This window comes from Parasteatoda tepidariorum, chromosome 9 (genome assembly GCF_043381705.1).
Source record: "Parasteatoda tepidariorum isolate YZ-2023 chromosome 9, CAS_Ptep_4.0, whole genome shotgun sequence".
NCBI classification, from domain to species: domain Eukaryota; kingdom Metazoa; phylum Arthropoda; class Arachnida; order Araneae; family Theridiidae; genus Parasteatoda; species Parasteatoda tepidariorum.
The window spans coordinates 90254295-90269434 of record NC_092212.1 but is presented as its reverse complement, the minus strand read 5'-3'; the positions used below and the strand labels follow the sequence as shown (position 1 = coordinate 90269434).

The 15140-nt window shown below is 32.0% G+C and overlaps 1 protein-coding gene across 1 annotated transcript in view; it reads right to left on the bottom strand.

Moving 5' to 3' along the window:
* The window catches only part of LOC107439990 (uncharacterized), a 235103-nt gene that overhangs the window by 7306 nt on the left and 212657 nt on the right, over positions 1-15140 (bottom strand). Inside the window, exons 3-7 of the mRNA XM_071185902.1 lie at positions 13129-13185; positions 12753-13050; positions 10658-10713; positions 7720-7794; positions 2774-2941 (exon numbers count right to left, since the gene is read on the bottom strand). Coding sequence (XP_071042003.1) covers positions 2774-2941; positions 7720-7794; positions 10658-10678 — 264 coding nt within the window. The 5' untranslated portion in view covers positions 10679-10713; positions 12753-13050; positions 13129-13185. The remainder of the gene's footprint in view (positions 1-2773; positions 2942-7719; positions 7795-10657; positions 10714-12752; positions 13051-13128; positions 13186-15140) is intronic.

The window sequence follows — 15140 nt, the reverse complement described above, 5'->3', positions numbered from 1 at the left end:
GATAGCAGTAATCTCATTAACAAATAGTTAAAATCAGATTCTTCATTTTCAAAACCTGTGCTTTCTAGAAACAATGATTTTTTTTAAATATTTCTTTTATATTTCAGTTTATGAAAAACAAAGAGCAAAATGACACCTTAAGTCCCAAATTAAAAGTTACTGAACCTTTCAAGAAAGTTTATAGTAACGTCTTAGCTATTAAATGATATTTTTGATTAACAATTCAAAAATATGCATCGTTGTTGAGTTATTGTGATTTAAAAAAATAGTAACTTAAGATTTTAAATATGCTTACATATTACTTTACAACACCACTTAATGAAAATTCAAGATTACGTCAGCATTACGCATGTAAAATGTAACAATCTTAGCTTGATATAAGCATTTTTGTTTCTTTTTCATCCATTGAATTAATTTGAATTAAATGCGAAATATTTAGACAAGTTGTTTAAAAGTATAAAATTATAAATGAGGTATATTAATACATATATATATAAAATAGTAACACATGCATATAAATTATTTATCAATAAATAAAGAATAAAATACTTTCATTACTTATTTTAATATTTCATAGAGTTTTAAGTAAAATAATATTAAATGAAAATATCTTCCATGAGTTATCAATATTTTTGTTGAAATTTTTCTGCTAATATAAAAAAATATGATTGAAAAAAATACAATAATGAATACAGAAAAAAAATTTTAAAAAAAGAAAAATAAAGTCTAAAATTCAAAAAATTGCTTCATTCCCTGTAGTTCTTTTAATTATAGCAATGTTTAATGTATCTTTAAAAAAAATATTGAGGAAAAATTTTTCCAAGGTTTTATCTCAACTTATTCAATAAATTACTTTATTAAACTACTTATAAAAATTATCAAAACATGGAATTGGAGATGATTTATTTTATTTCAAGCATTTAGAATTATCATTACTTAACCTTAACTAGTTGACATTAATACTTCATGTAGATATTTTGTCTTTTGCAATGATATGTAAATAATACAATGTGATAATGCAATGATATGTGAAAATTTATTCATCGCCATTTAAATTAATAGTGATTCACAGAATCAATTAAACTTGAAATCAAAAAAAAGCCACGGGATATTTTCATATTTTTTTAATTTGGTTCCCTCAAGGGTAAAAATACATAAGTAATAAAAAAAATTATAAAGATGAAGGAAAAAGATTTTTTTTAGAAAAAAGCCAGGCTACATCTTTTTAATCCAATTGGTTTGGATTATGCTTTCAATTATGATTATGAAATACCAACATAAATTTTACACTTATTAATTGTTATACTTATCTGGATACAAAATTTACATTGTTACTCCATTGAATGGCAACAACAATTTTATAATGACAAAATATGTATTTAAAATTATTAACATATCTCTCAACATTGGAGAAATAAAATAACGGATATTTTACTAGCAACCTTCTTAGGCTACGAGTAATGTTTTGATACATCATTCATAATCATGTAAATGGAAAAGAGGAATTCAAAATTGGAAATAATATAAGCACATAAATTTAGAGAAATTAAAAAATATGTATAAATCTTAATCTAAAGAAGATTTTATAAACCATTTTTTATAATTTCATTTATAATTGTCGTTGAACAGTCGACCTAATTTTGGGTTTATGACTACTACTAATGTTCAACTCAATAGCCTTGTAATTTTAGACCCAATCCAGAAGACAAGAGAAATCCTGGATTAGGTATTGGGAGAAATTTGTCTTTGTGGAGGACTTTTTGATGGGACTATCCTGCATTTGAGTTTCACAAAGAGGAAAACCTCGAAAACCTCCCAAGGTGAGCCAGACGACAAGGGGATTGTCCGCCTACAACTAAGGATATTTTATGTCCTCACTGTGGTCGGTGCAAGCTGGATGCGGAATTTGTATTGACCAGCCATCTCTGGGATTCGAACCTGATTCACCTCATCGGAAGGCAAGCGCTCTATCTTCTGAGCCATCAAAACTAACGTGGTTGTTATAACAAAAATGAGTTGAAATTTATTTTTGACCAAATCTGATGAAAATTTCTGTTACTCTAACATAAGGATGTTATATTATAAACCATCACGCAGCCCTGTTCATGATCCCAGGGTCGGTATGAGATTTTGGGGCCCAGAGGGGCACAGGAATTAGGGGACCTTTGAAAGAATTGGAATTCTATTTTTTGAAAATGTTAATAAAGCGTTTTTACTTCCGCTTAGTAAATATATTTACAAAATTATAAGAAATATTAAACATTCTTTAATGAGCCAAATATTTTATATTTAAATTTAAAGCACTTGCTTATTAGTTAACATAGTTCATTTTAGAATTTATTGTAAAAAAATTTTAAAAATTAAATTTGTTGGTACTTAATTTAATGATTACCAATAAAATTAGTACTAATAACTAGTTTCTTCTGTTTAAGAAATATTTTTGACAGACTGTTGAAACAGTTTCAAATGTCGCTTAAACTTAACCCAAAGAATATTTTTAAAGCACTTTTACTCAATCAACTATACGGGATAACAAAATGTTTGCCTGTATAATTAAGCAACAAATAAAACAGAAATGTAGTTCATAAATTTTCGACTGAGTGATGCATTTCAACTTTTAAAAACTGATGCGTGAAAGAAATTTTTTTAACAAATTTATAGGTCAATAAAACAAATGATCTTCCGAATCAGCAAAAAATGTTGAAATGCATAAATTACTGTTAGTGATCGAAATGAAGAAAATGTCAACTTCCAATGGTGAATGTCAACCTACCTCACTGGTAGACGAATCATGGGTTAGAGTCCCCTTGCTGTAAGGCAAACCGTGGAAGGTTCTCGTGGTCTTCCTCTCCATGTAATGCAAATGCAAGTTAGTTCCATCAAAAAGTCCTCCACGAAGGCAAATTTCTCCCAATACTTGATACAGAAGTTCCCTTGTCTTCTGGATTGGATTAAAAAATTACAAGGTTACGCAGTTGAACATTAGTAATAGTAAATTCAAAAATCGCGTCAGCTGTTCAACGATGGGTATGAAATAAAATGTAGTTAACTTCAACTACTTTTTTTACAAACTATTTTCGAAATGTTACCATGAATGAAAAATCATCGAAATCAAGTTATTACCGTCAAAATGAAGAGAATATCAACTTTTACCGGTGAATGTCCGAAATATTTGTTACATCTAATTTTATATGAATTTATTCGTTGATATTATTATATTTATTCGATATTTTAATATCATCTGAGGATCTGAGTACCGGTGAGTGACACTGAATCTTAAAAAAACATCAGTGTAGGGCATATCGGGTAAATGTATCGTGACACTGATGAAGATTTAAAAAAAAACATTGAAAGTAGGGTTTGCCGGACAAATGTATACCGGGTAGTGGCATTTAATTAAACAGGGTGCGTACCGAAATATCTCAACAAAAAATAAGCCCCTCTTAAGTATTTTTTAAGCAGTAATAAAATACTTTTAAGCACTATATACATTAACAAAATGGAAAATAATTTTCAAAGACTTTACATGATCATGATAAAAGAACTAGTTTCTGACAAAGAATTCTTTTCTTGATCATATTAGTCACGATAAAAAGTTTTTTTGGTTCAATTTCAGAGAGTGGAAAATGAAGTCTGAAATTCAGAATATGTTGCAAAATGCAGCACATGAGAGTGGAATAATCTCACGGAACTCAGCCCAGTAGATGTGGACTCCCAAGTATTTCATCAAACAAATAACATGATTGGGGTGCTATCATGTGTTGAGGGTCGATGATAAGTCGAAATGAATTGTGGTGGGAGGAATTATGAAAACATTGAATAGAACAAAGTAAGTTTTTGCATAATAAAGCAGCGAAAATCGACACGGTAAAGGAAAAAATCTCATTTTAGAAAAAGAAAAATTAAGCACTTTAAAAAACATTACATGAAAAAGCACCTTTAAGGGCTTTTGAAAAACGAAAATCAAAACTAAGCACCTTTAAGAACTTTTTAAAAACGCTACGCACCATATGATAGACTATGTAATTGTCAACCAGTGGAAATCAACGACCACTAATTTCGGTCATTCACAGCAACATTGTTATGAGTTTAAATCGACATTGTCAAAAGTCTTAAAGGAAAACAGCTTAAAAACTATTTTCAACTAAATTATAATTTTTTGCTGTACAGGTGTCATAATTAATACCAATAAGTCCAGGAAATCTGTGGATCCCCCACTGTATTCCATGCATTTTATCTTCAAAATAACTGCGCACTTTGTGTGAAAATAATATCAATAAAACATTACCATTTAGAAGAAATTTGGGTTCGTTAACGAACCCTTCACAAACTATCTTCTCATAAAAACGGACCCTTCACAAAATAATTGATCTTTTAATTGGACCCCTCACAAATTTGTTTATCTTCATTATTGTTTTGTAAATCGAATAAGCCCTAGGGGGATGAAAAAAGAAAGACAGATGTAAACGAACTAAGTTTTGTCTTCGGCACAAGCTTCTTCCTTTATTCGTCCGAAATGAATATTCTGTGTTCAGCAGTATAGGCTAAACACCAAATATTTTTATGTTACATCTCTAATTCAGTAGCAGCAATTGCTGTTTATTTTTTAAAATGTAATTTCTTTTGATTATAATTTTACTGTGTTGAGCATAATCTTGTATCGATTTACAATTTGAAAACTCCTTGAAAGAGTTTTTTGCAATAGTAGGACCCTATTTGCATAAATTCACAAAAGCAGGACTCTAGTTGAAGGAATGTGACTTAACGTTTATTTTATGTTCACAAATGACGAGTCATTTTTTCACAATTTTACAAAACCGGACCTTTCACAAAATGTCTGGACAGACCCTTGATTACAAGTTCGACCTAAACAGTTTTGGAATTTGATCTGATTAGTTAAGCAATCAATCTAGGGGGACCAGAATTCCAAGAAACACAGTGACAACTCCCCAATTTCATTATCTTCTTCTCCTCCTTTTGCGTTAATAACCTTGTCAATCACCAAAAAGGAACAAGTGAGGAAAGTTTTGAAAAAGGAGAAAGAACTACGAAATAATATATTGTTTTAATTTCTACGGATATTTACTAAACTTGGTTTCAAACTTTTGTACGTGAGGCCCCGGTTTTTGATATTTATATATTTTGCAACCGTCGTTAAACAGCCGACCCAATTTTTGGGTTTGCGACTATTAACATTCAACTCCGTAGCCCTGTAGTTTTGAACTAAATCNCAAGTTCGACCTAAACAGTTTTGGAATTTGATCTGATTAGTTAAGCAATCAATCTAGGGGGGACCAGAATTCCAAGAAACACAGTGATTCATTATCTTCTTCTCCTCCTTTTGCGTTAATAACCTTGGCAATCACCAAAAAGGAACAAGTGAGGAAAGTTTTGAATAGGAAAAAAAGGAGAAAGAACTACGAAATAATTTATTTCTAAATTTGGTTTCAAACTTTTGTATGTGAGGCCCCGGTTTTTGATATTTATATATTTTGTAACCGTCGTTGAGCCGACCCAATTTTTGGGTTTACGACTATTAACGTTCAACTCCGTAACCCTGTAGTTTTGAACTAAATCCAGAAGACATGGGAACTCCTGGATCAAGTATTGGGAGAAATTTGTCTTCGTGGAGAACTTTCTGATGAAGCTAACCAGCATTTGAGTTAAATGAAGAGGAAAACCACGAAAACCTCCCACGTATAGTTTAAAACAAGGGAACCAACCCATGATCCGTCTACCACTGTGGATATTTCCCGTCAGCGATGAGGTCGGTGCAAGCCGGATGCGGAATTCGTATTGTCGAAAGGGATTCGAACCCGGGCTACCACACTGGAAGGCAAATGCTCTCTCCCAGTCCGAATGATTCAACCAGTTGACAGGGAAAAGGAGGTTGAATTCCAGATCATAAATTAGTCATAAGTTGTTTGAACTTTTTGTCTTATTAGAATTCGCTTACTTTTGTGAGAAAAAGTTAGAATTCAGCTTGTCCTGAATTTTGTGTGTGAAATTTTCATTTGTCTTTTCACGAAATATAAAAAGAGCGAAATTATTCACTTTTGAAAAAAACTGTCAAAAAGTGCTTTATTTTAATTCAGGAGAATTGAAAAAATAAAGCGTAGGTACAGTGACCAAAGAAAAAGAGTGCCACTCTTAATATCTTTTGATCTAATCATCGGATTTTAACTTACTCAATTTTAATGGTTCGTGGGGGAACTTATCAGTGTAGACGTAATTTTAAATTCGGAAATCAGACAAGAGACAAAAAACGTAATTTTTCTGAATAAACAACGGAATCGGATGTCTAACTCCCAAAATATAGGGATTAGCCGCAATCTGGAAAAACATTGTCCCGATAGTTTGACCAAGAGAGCGGTCCACAGTTTGAAGCCCTTATTAATTTATTTTATGCATATTTCGCAGTGTCTACAAAATTTTTTAAGTTAATTGAAAAAAAAATGCACACGATAATAAAATTATTTTGTCCAAAGATGCAAAAAAAATGCATAAATTTTAGTATAATTTTTCTGTTTTGTTTTTTAATATTCAAAACATTTTAAATTGTAAAATAGACATTTTTTACATCATTATAGAAAATGCAATTTCACATATCAAAATACAAAAATTGAATTGGTAGAATTGTTACTGAGAAAGCGAATTTTAAAAATACTAACTGTATTAAAATTCAGTTTCTCAAAGACTAGTTGACCGATTTCACTTAAATGTCATATTTTACTTTGTAAAATTACATTGTTTAAAATGTATGTAGAAACTGTATACCTTAAAAATCGAAATTATTTCAACTATTTAAATAAAATAAAAAAAATTAATTATTTACAAAAATATATTTTTAGCAAAGAATTATCTTTAGATAAGCGAAATTTATAATTTTGTGCAAAATTTTTTCAATTTTCAATTCAAAGTTCTCGATATATGGCAAACAATGGACGAAATGCGTAAAAAGTAAAATTAACATTATGGGGTCTAAATTTAATACCGCGTTCGTGATCAAACTATTGGGACCATATTTCCCACCTTCAAATGAGGTGAACCGGGTTCGAATCCCAGAGATGGCTGATCACAGTGCTGACGTAAAATATCCTCTGTGGTTGACGGATCACGGGTGCCCTTGTCCTCATGCTAACAGTGCAAATGTGGGTTAGTTTCCTCAAAAAATCCTCCACGATGGTATATCTTTTCCAATACTTGATCCAGAAACTCCCTTGTCTTCTGGATTGGGTTCAAAATTAAAAGGCTACGGAGTTTATAAAATAAAATTATATTTCTTTACCAAAATTGTTCCTTATAGATTTGGGCGGTCAGAAATTCGAATTCCTCGGGGGGGGGGAAGCTATGCTTTTTCAGAGAAAGTACGTATTTGCGTTTGACTTCGTAACTTTAAATATCGTCCGCACTTAATTATTAACATATTTTGGGTTCCCCCCTTTAACTACTAAGATTTGATTTCGAAAACTTGAACATCAGATCATTGGACTAAAAGTAATTCAGGGTGGCCAGTTTTTTTTAAATTTTGCTCACCGTACATAAGTACCTTAATCTATCGCACTACGCATATGAAATCGCATATTATATAATTTATAACTCTTTGCTTAAACAACTTGAAATTGCCTGTTAACGAAGGAAAAACCTGTAGGAAGTAGTGTGTTTGAAATCAATTACAAGATATAAAAAAGATTGCTAAATAGATTAAACTTTACTTACAGCTGAAGTTGCAATCAGCAAAACAGATCCCATTTTGTCAGGTCTATTTGTTGCCCTTATGAGCAGAAAGATATCCTACAAAGCTAAAATTACATTGGATTAGAGAGACAGGTGTAACATCAAACAAATTGAAGGTCTCAAGAAAACATAGAAAAAATTAAAATTAGAAAAAGTGAAAATTAAAGATGCTAAAAGCAATGAAAACACAACACAAGGAAAATGACAGGAAACAATCAATAAACTTACAAGCACAAGGATCCATAAAATATGGCCTGCACACCCTTATAACTTCACTTCACGAACTAAGTATCAATCTCATTAGTTTTCCAGGACTTCAACTTCGCTATTTGACTAGTACTAACTATTAATTAAGTAACGAAATCAAACACAAAAACGTACTTTCTCGAAATAAACATGGATTTTTCTTACGTATTTGGATTTTTTGCTCGTAAAATCTGGGGAGGGGGTACCCCGCAATCGAGAAATTGTGGTCCTTATAATATACTACAATATACCATAATATCCTTATAATATACTATTTTTCATTTCATAATTATTTTATTTCGAACATAAAGTCTTTAAAGTTTTCAGCACAATTTAATTAATAGCTAACTTAACAATTCCAAATAGATTAAAATCAATTTATAGAAAATTCTCAAAGTAATGTTGCATAAAAACAATAAACAGCATCAGTTAGTCAATTTTTCCTTCGTAATAGCAATCAAATTTGCTTAAGATTTTAACTATAGTTCAAGAATGTCTCAGTCAAATAATATTAAAGTAGGATTTCAACAATGTTAAAGAAGCAAAAAAGGAATTAAAAGAAGAAAAAAAATTAAATTGCTGAATGATCCCCCAATTTACCATTTCAAAATTCCATGGTATGATAACTGTATTTTAGTTTATTTTATAACCATCGTTGAACGCTGACCCAATTTTTGGGTTTACGACTACTAATGTTCAACTCCGTAGCCTTGTCATTTTGAATCGAATCCAGAAGACAAGAAAACTCCTGATTTAAGTATTGAGTGAAATTTGCCTTCGAGGAGGAATTTTCTTGGAAATAACCCGCAATTGTATTACATGAGGAGGAGAACCACGAAATCCTCCCATGATTGTTGCGACTGCTAGCGGACTCTAACCCATGATCCGTCTAACACTGAGAATAGAATATTTTATGCCAGCACTGTGGTCGGTCCAAACTGGAATTCGTATCGACCAGGCCTTGCTGGGATTCAAACCCAGTTCACGTAATTGGAAGGCTCTATCCCCTGAGCCCCCATTACGGCTCATAATTACTATATTGATAGTAACCAATCATTTTTAAAATCATAAGAAACGATAGTTGTGAAACTACGAAATTCAACCTACACGATTTGTAGCTGGATTTGGTGAAAATAATAAATGAGTACATGAACTTAAATTCATCACCATTAAAGTTAGAATGTGCATCAAAATTTTTATTATTAATTAAAGTAAAAAGATGTTGGGTTGAAAATCTATATTTTTCCTATGCTGCGATTTGAATAGATTATTTTAAAATCCTTGTTTACTTGAGTAGAAAACGATGGTCTTCTGAACGTACGAAAAATTCGGGAATATCAGGTCAAAAAGCTGAAAGACAGAAAAAATCACGACCCAAGTCAAAATTCTTGATGATCCCATCAAAACATTTTGATGGTTTTTGTTGGTTTCAATGCGATTCATGATGGTCCAACATCAATTGATGGTCATCATCATCCAACATTTTCCATCATGCGTTCATGGTTTTTGATATACAAATAAATTTCCCTTATTTCATGAGGAAAAATGCTACTTTAATACTGTGATGGTTAACCATCAAGAGAGGTTTGACTCTCATGAACCTACAATCCATAATAATCTTTGATGATTCATGATGGATCAAACTATGCATGGTTTAATGGGAATTCCTGATGGTTCTCAGGAATATAATATCAAAACATTTTGGTATTTTGTTTTTATTTTGGACCATCATAAATTAGTCCGAATTCCTACATTGGGGTGATGGTTACTTATGCTGGTTACCATCAAAAAATATAATAATTATGGATGGAATTATTGATGGTTATCATCAAGATTATATTGGTTCATCAATAGAAAACCATCAGAAATTTTATCTTGGGATTAAAAGCTTATCAATAACTCTTTGTTAAATATAAAAATTATTCTTAAATTTAAATATATTTTTAGAATATTTTTTCAAAGTACCCCTTAAAGAATGTTGTAATTAAACAAAATTATACATATCATAAAATGCATTCTATGTTGCAAATCCGATATTTAAATTTCCAATTTTACGAAGCACCGGAAATTGTGATTCTCATAGATGTGTACGATATTTCCCGATGTGTCGTTGACATCGATGTCTGCTAGCTCGTGCGAAGAGCATTTTCCTCCGGAAGTGTGCAGCGATATCCGCGGCGATGATTATTATCTCACTCCGATTTTTTTTACATCGTGACTTATCGTTTTGCTACCATGATGAATCCGGATGTAACTGAGAATAGAAGTGTTGTTGATTTTTTTTTAACATCCAATCCAGCCGTGTATTGTTTTGCAGATATCCTCCACGTCTTTAAATATTGATAAACAATTATAAAAAATGCAACTTTATTTAAAAAAAACAATGCAACTTACTAATTGTAAGTTTACGCTGTAAAAAATATAAAAGATTAATGTACCGAAACATCGCGATGTTAGCGTGGAGATACATCACGATGCCAAAATCTTAACATCACCCAGTTCTACTACTCATTGCACTACTTTTTTTTTAAAAAAAAAAATAGCACACTACACCACAAATTATGAAAAAAACTTGCGACCACAGTAGTTTCACTACTTCTAGTGCGCTATTTTCGACCACTGGTCAAAGCACGGAGAAATATTATTTTTTGAAACAATAAAATAAATTTCTTACCAAAAAATATACAGCACTCATAATTCCGTTCAATTAACGTCATAACTCTTCCCTACCTGAAAAATAAAAAGACCCAACTTTTATTTACAAAAATTGCAAAGAAACAATAAGCAATGTTATAATAAACATTTCAAAAGCAAAATTAAAGATGTATGAATAACTTTACAACACTGTTAATTCACGAAACTGATGTAGGCAAAAGATTACTGGCACAGGAAGACCACAGGTAAGAAACATTGAGGAGGTGACTTAAGTTTTTCATTTTTTTTATAAGGCTTGTTTGATCATTTTCTTAAGATGTGCACTGAACATTAAGTATAAGTCAAAAACCATTAAGCATAATTCTTGTTTCTTAATTTTTCTTTTCCTCCCAATGCATGCATTCGATTTGTTATTAAAGGTAGGCACATAAAGACAAGCTGACATATAGGTTTGTGTAGCCTTTCTTTTTAAGTAAATTTCCAGTTGTCAATATCTCTATTATGATCTCTTTTTTTCAGATAAAATATTCGCTAAAATTTGTTGTTAAGATCGTAACTTTTTCTAAAGGTTGACTGAGAAAAAATTCTAGCAGGATCAGGATTTTCTTATTAACATACCGCAGAATAATTTCAAATGTTGCTTCAAATCAAAACTCTCAGTTGTTACAATTAATAAGTTTATTACAAGTTGGATACAGGATGTTTTGGCCCTAACTTATTGATAACAATATTTGTTAGGCTAATGATTCCCTACCAATGGTTAATGTTTGATGGAAAATTAAAACAGGTGGTTATTTTTTTTTATAACCGTCTTTTATCGTCGTTAAGGACTACACAATTTTGTGTTCACGACTCCTAATCTTCGACTACTGGATCAAGTATTGGGAGAAATTTGCCTCTCTGGAAAACCTTCTGATGGATCTAACAGCATTAGTATTGCATGGAGAAGAAAACCACAAAACCTCACATGGTTAGCCAGACAGCAAGGGAATTCTGATCCATGATCCGCCTACCACTGAGGATATTTTAACTTACCACTGTGGTCGGAGCGAGCCGGGTGAGGAATTCGTACCGACCAGCCATCACTGGGATTCGAACCAGATTCACCTCATTGGAAGGAGAACGTTCTATCTTCTGAGCCACCACAGCTAACGTGGTTGCTATAACAAAAAGGAGTTAAATTTTATTTTTGAAAAAAATCTGATGGAAATTTTTGTTACTCTAACATAAGGATGTTAAATTATAAACCAGTATACGCAGCCCTGTTCATGATCCCAGGGTCGGACTGAGAGTTTGGGGGCCACATGAATTAGGGGTCCCTTGAAAGAATTGGATTTCTATTTTTTGGAAATGTTAATAAAGCGTTTTTACTTCCGCTTCGCAACTTAATTTAGTAAATTCATAAGAAATATTAAACATTCTTTAATGAGTTAAGTATTTTATCTTTAAATTTAAAGCATTTTTGTTTTAGTCAACATAGTTCATTTTTGAATTTGTTATAAAAAAAATTAAGAAATGAAATTTGTTAGTCAATTTAATGAGTACCAATAAAATTAGTACCAATAACTCATTTATTCTGTTTACAAAAATATATTTTTTTCAACCTTAGGCAGTTGAAATAGTTTTAAATGTCGCTTAAACTATTGTAACCCACAGAATTTCTTAACACGTTTTTACTCAATAAATATGCCTAACTAAACAGATAAACAAAATGTTTGCCTATATAGTTAGGCAACAAATGAAACAAAAATGTATCTCATAAATGTTTCACTGAGTGATCAGTTCAACTTCAAAAAATTTGAAAGGGGAAAAAAAATTTCCAATGATCTTCCGAATCAGCAAAAAATTTTGAAATGCATATTTTACCGTGAGCGACCGAAATGAAGAGAATGTCAACTTTCACTGGTGAATGTCAACAGTCGCTTTGGTGGATGTACGAAATATTTGTTATATTCAATTTGAAATAAATTTATTCATTGATCTTATTACATTTATTCGATATTTCAATATCTTTTGTGGATAAAAGAGGAGAAACATCGGAGTACCGGTTAAATATATACCGGGCAGTGAAACTGAAGCTTAAAAAGACATTGTTAGGTGGGTACTTTACTTACGTCACACAAGAGCTGCACAATTGGTTTTTGTGTGGGAAAAATCCCTGAGGATGATCCGAAGACATGCCATCGCAATTTTGATCCTCTGCAGAGGGGATGACTCCTCTGCTTTAGTAGCCCGATGACCTGCGTGCGAAGTCTAGCACTTTATGGTAGAACAGCTTAACGAGGACCGATACCGAGCACTCTCTGTTTCTACGCAAGCTGGTCAAGGGGGACACCCATCCGCTTACTGACCGCAGTCAGCGTTGCTTGACTTCGGTGTTCTACTGGGAACCCTGTCTTTACGATCAGTCCACTGTGGGACCAAAAAGACATATTTATTATATAATATTCAATTATATAACAAATATAATAAGACATATTTATAATATACCTTAAAAAACATTGATGTGAAGCATACAGGACGAAAAGCAAAGGCACTGAACTAGACCTAGAATAAATTTCAGACATTTAGCAAAGCAACTTATTTGTGGTAGTCAACAACAACCCATTTCTGTCATTCACAGTAACACATACAGTGTCATGAATTTAAATCGACATTGACTTAAGTTTTAAATGATAACAACATGAATTAAAAAGTTTTAAAGGAAAACTGTTTTCAGCTCAAATATAATTTTTATTTTAAAGGGAATCACAGTTAATGCCAATAAGTCTACGGAACCAATGTTGACAACCCCAACATATTCGAAGCAATTTGTCTTCAAAATAACTGCACATTCTGTTTGACAAAATTTGATAATAGTTATTAAACATTACAAGTTCAAACCTAATTGATTTTGAAATTTGATCCGAACAGTTAAGCAACTAATTTAGGGGACCAGAATTATACATTGACAACTTCCAGGTTCCTTTATCTTTTTCTCCACCTTTTTGAAAAGGCTTTAATAACCTTGACATTGAGCACAAGGGAACAAGTGAGTAAAGTTTTGAATAGGAAGAAAAGCACAAAATAATTTATTGTTTTAATTTCTTTAAATTTTTACTAAATTCGGTTTCAAACTTTTGTATATGAGGTTCCGATTTTTGCATATTTCATATTTTTTAACCGTCGTTGAACAGTCGGCACAATTTTGGGGTTTACGACTATTAATGTTCGACTCCGTTGCCTTGTAATTTTAAACCCAATCCAGAAGACAAGGGAACTCCTGGATCAAGTACTGGGAGAAATTTTGCCTTCGTGGGGGACTTTTTGTTGGAATTAACCCACACTTGCGTTACATGGAGGGGAAAAGCATGAAAACCTCTAACGGTTAGCCTAACGGCAAAGGGACTCTAATTTGTTAAACTTTCTTAATTTAATTAATATCTACCAATAAATAAGTGCCAATAACTAGTTTATTCTGTTTCCCAAAATATATCTTATTTTTTCTCAACCTTTGACTGTTGCAACAGTTTTCGCTTAAACTTAATCCAAAGAATTTCTTAACGCATTTTTACTCAATCAATATGCCCTACTAGGCAGGCAAACAAAATGTTTGATTGCATAGTTAGGCAACAAATGAAGCCAAAGTCATAAAATTTCCCCTCAACTTTTAAAAACTTGTGGAGGTTGGTTGTGTTCAGGAGATGAATAGATTGAGTTTACATTTAATTATTAAGTATAAAAAGGGAAAACAAGAGCAGTGCGTCATTCTACAATGGCGGTTAGGATTCTTCTGGTGAATGCAGTTACTGATCGTAACTGTCGCAGTTACGATTAAGTTAAGTTCAGTCGCCGCAAACTAATATGTGGAAAACTAATTTTCTTAAAATACATTTATAGCTCAATAAAACACATGATGTTCCGAAGCATTTTGAAATGCATACATTACTGACCGAAATCAAAAAAAATATCACCGGTCAACCTACCTGAGTGGTATCATGCGTCCCCTTGCAGTAAGGCTTACCTCTCTCCATGTAACTCAAATACGGGTTAGCTCCATCAAAACTTCCTCCACGAAGGCAAATTTCTCCTTCTTCCCTTGTCTTCTGGATTAGATTCAAAATCACAAGGTTACGCAGTTGAACATTAGTAAACCCAAAAATCGATTCGGCTGTTCAATGACGGTTATAAAATAAAATGTAGTTAACTGCAACTTACTTTCTTTTTACAAACTATTTTCAAAATGTTACCATGAACGAAAAATCGTCGAAATCAAGTTGTTACCGAAGAGAATGTTAGCTTTCACCGGTGAATGCACAGTTACTTTGGAGAATTTCCGAAATATTTGTCACAGCCGATTCGTTACTATTATTATATTTATACGATATTTTAATATCTTCTGAGGATAGATTAGAAGAAACATCCGTGTTCGAAGTACAGGTTAAATGCATTCCGGGCACTTGACCTTGAAAAAAACATCTGTGTAGGGTATACTGGGCACTTGACCTTGAAAAAAACATCTG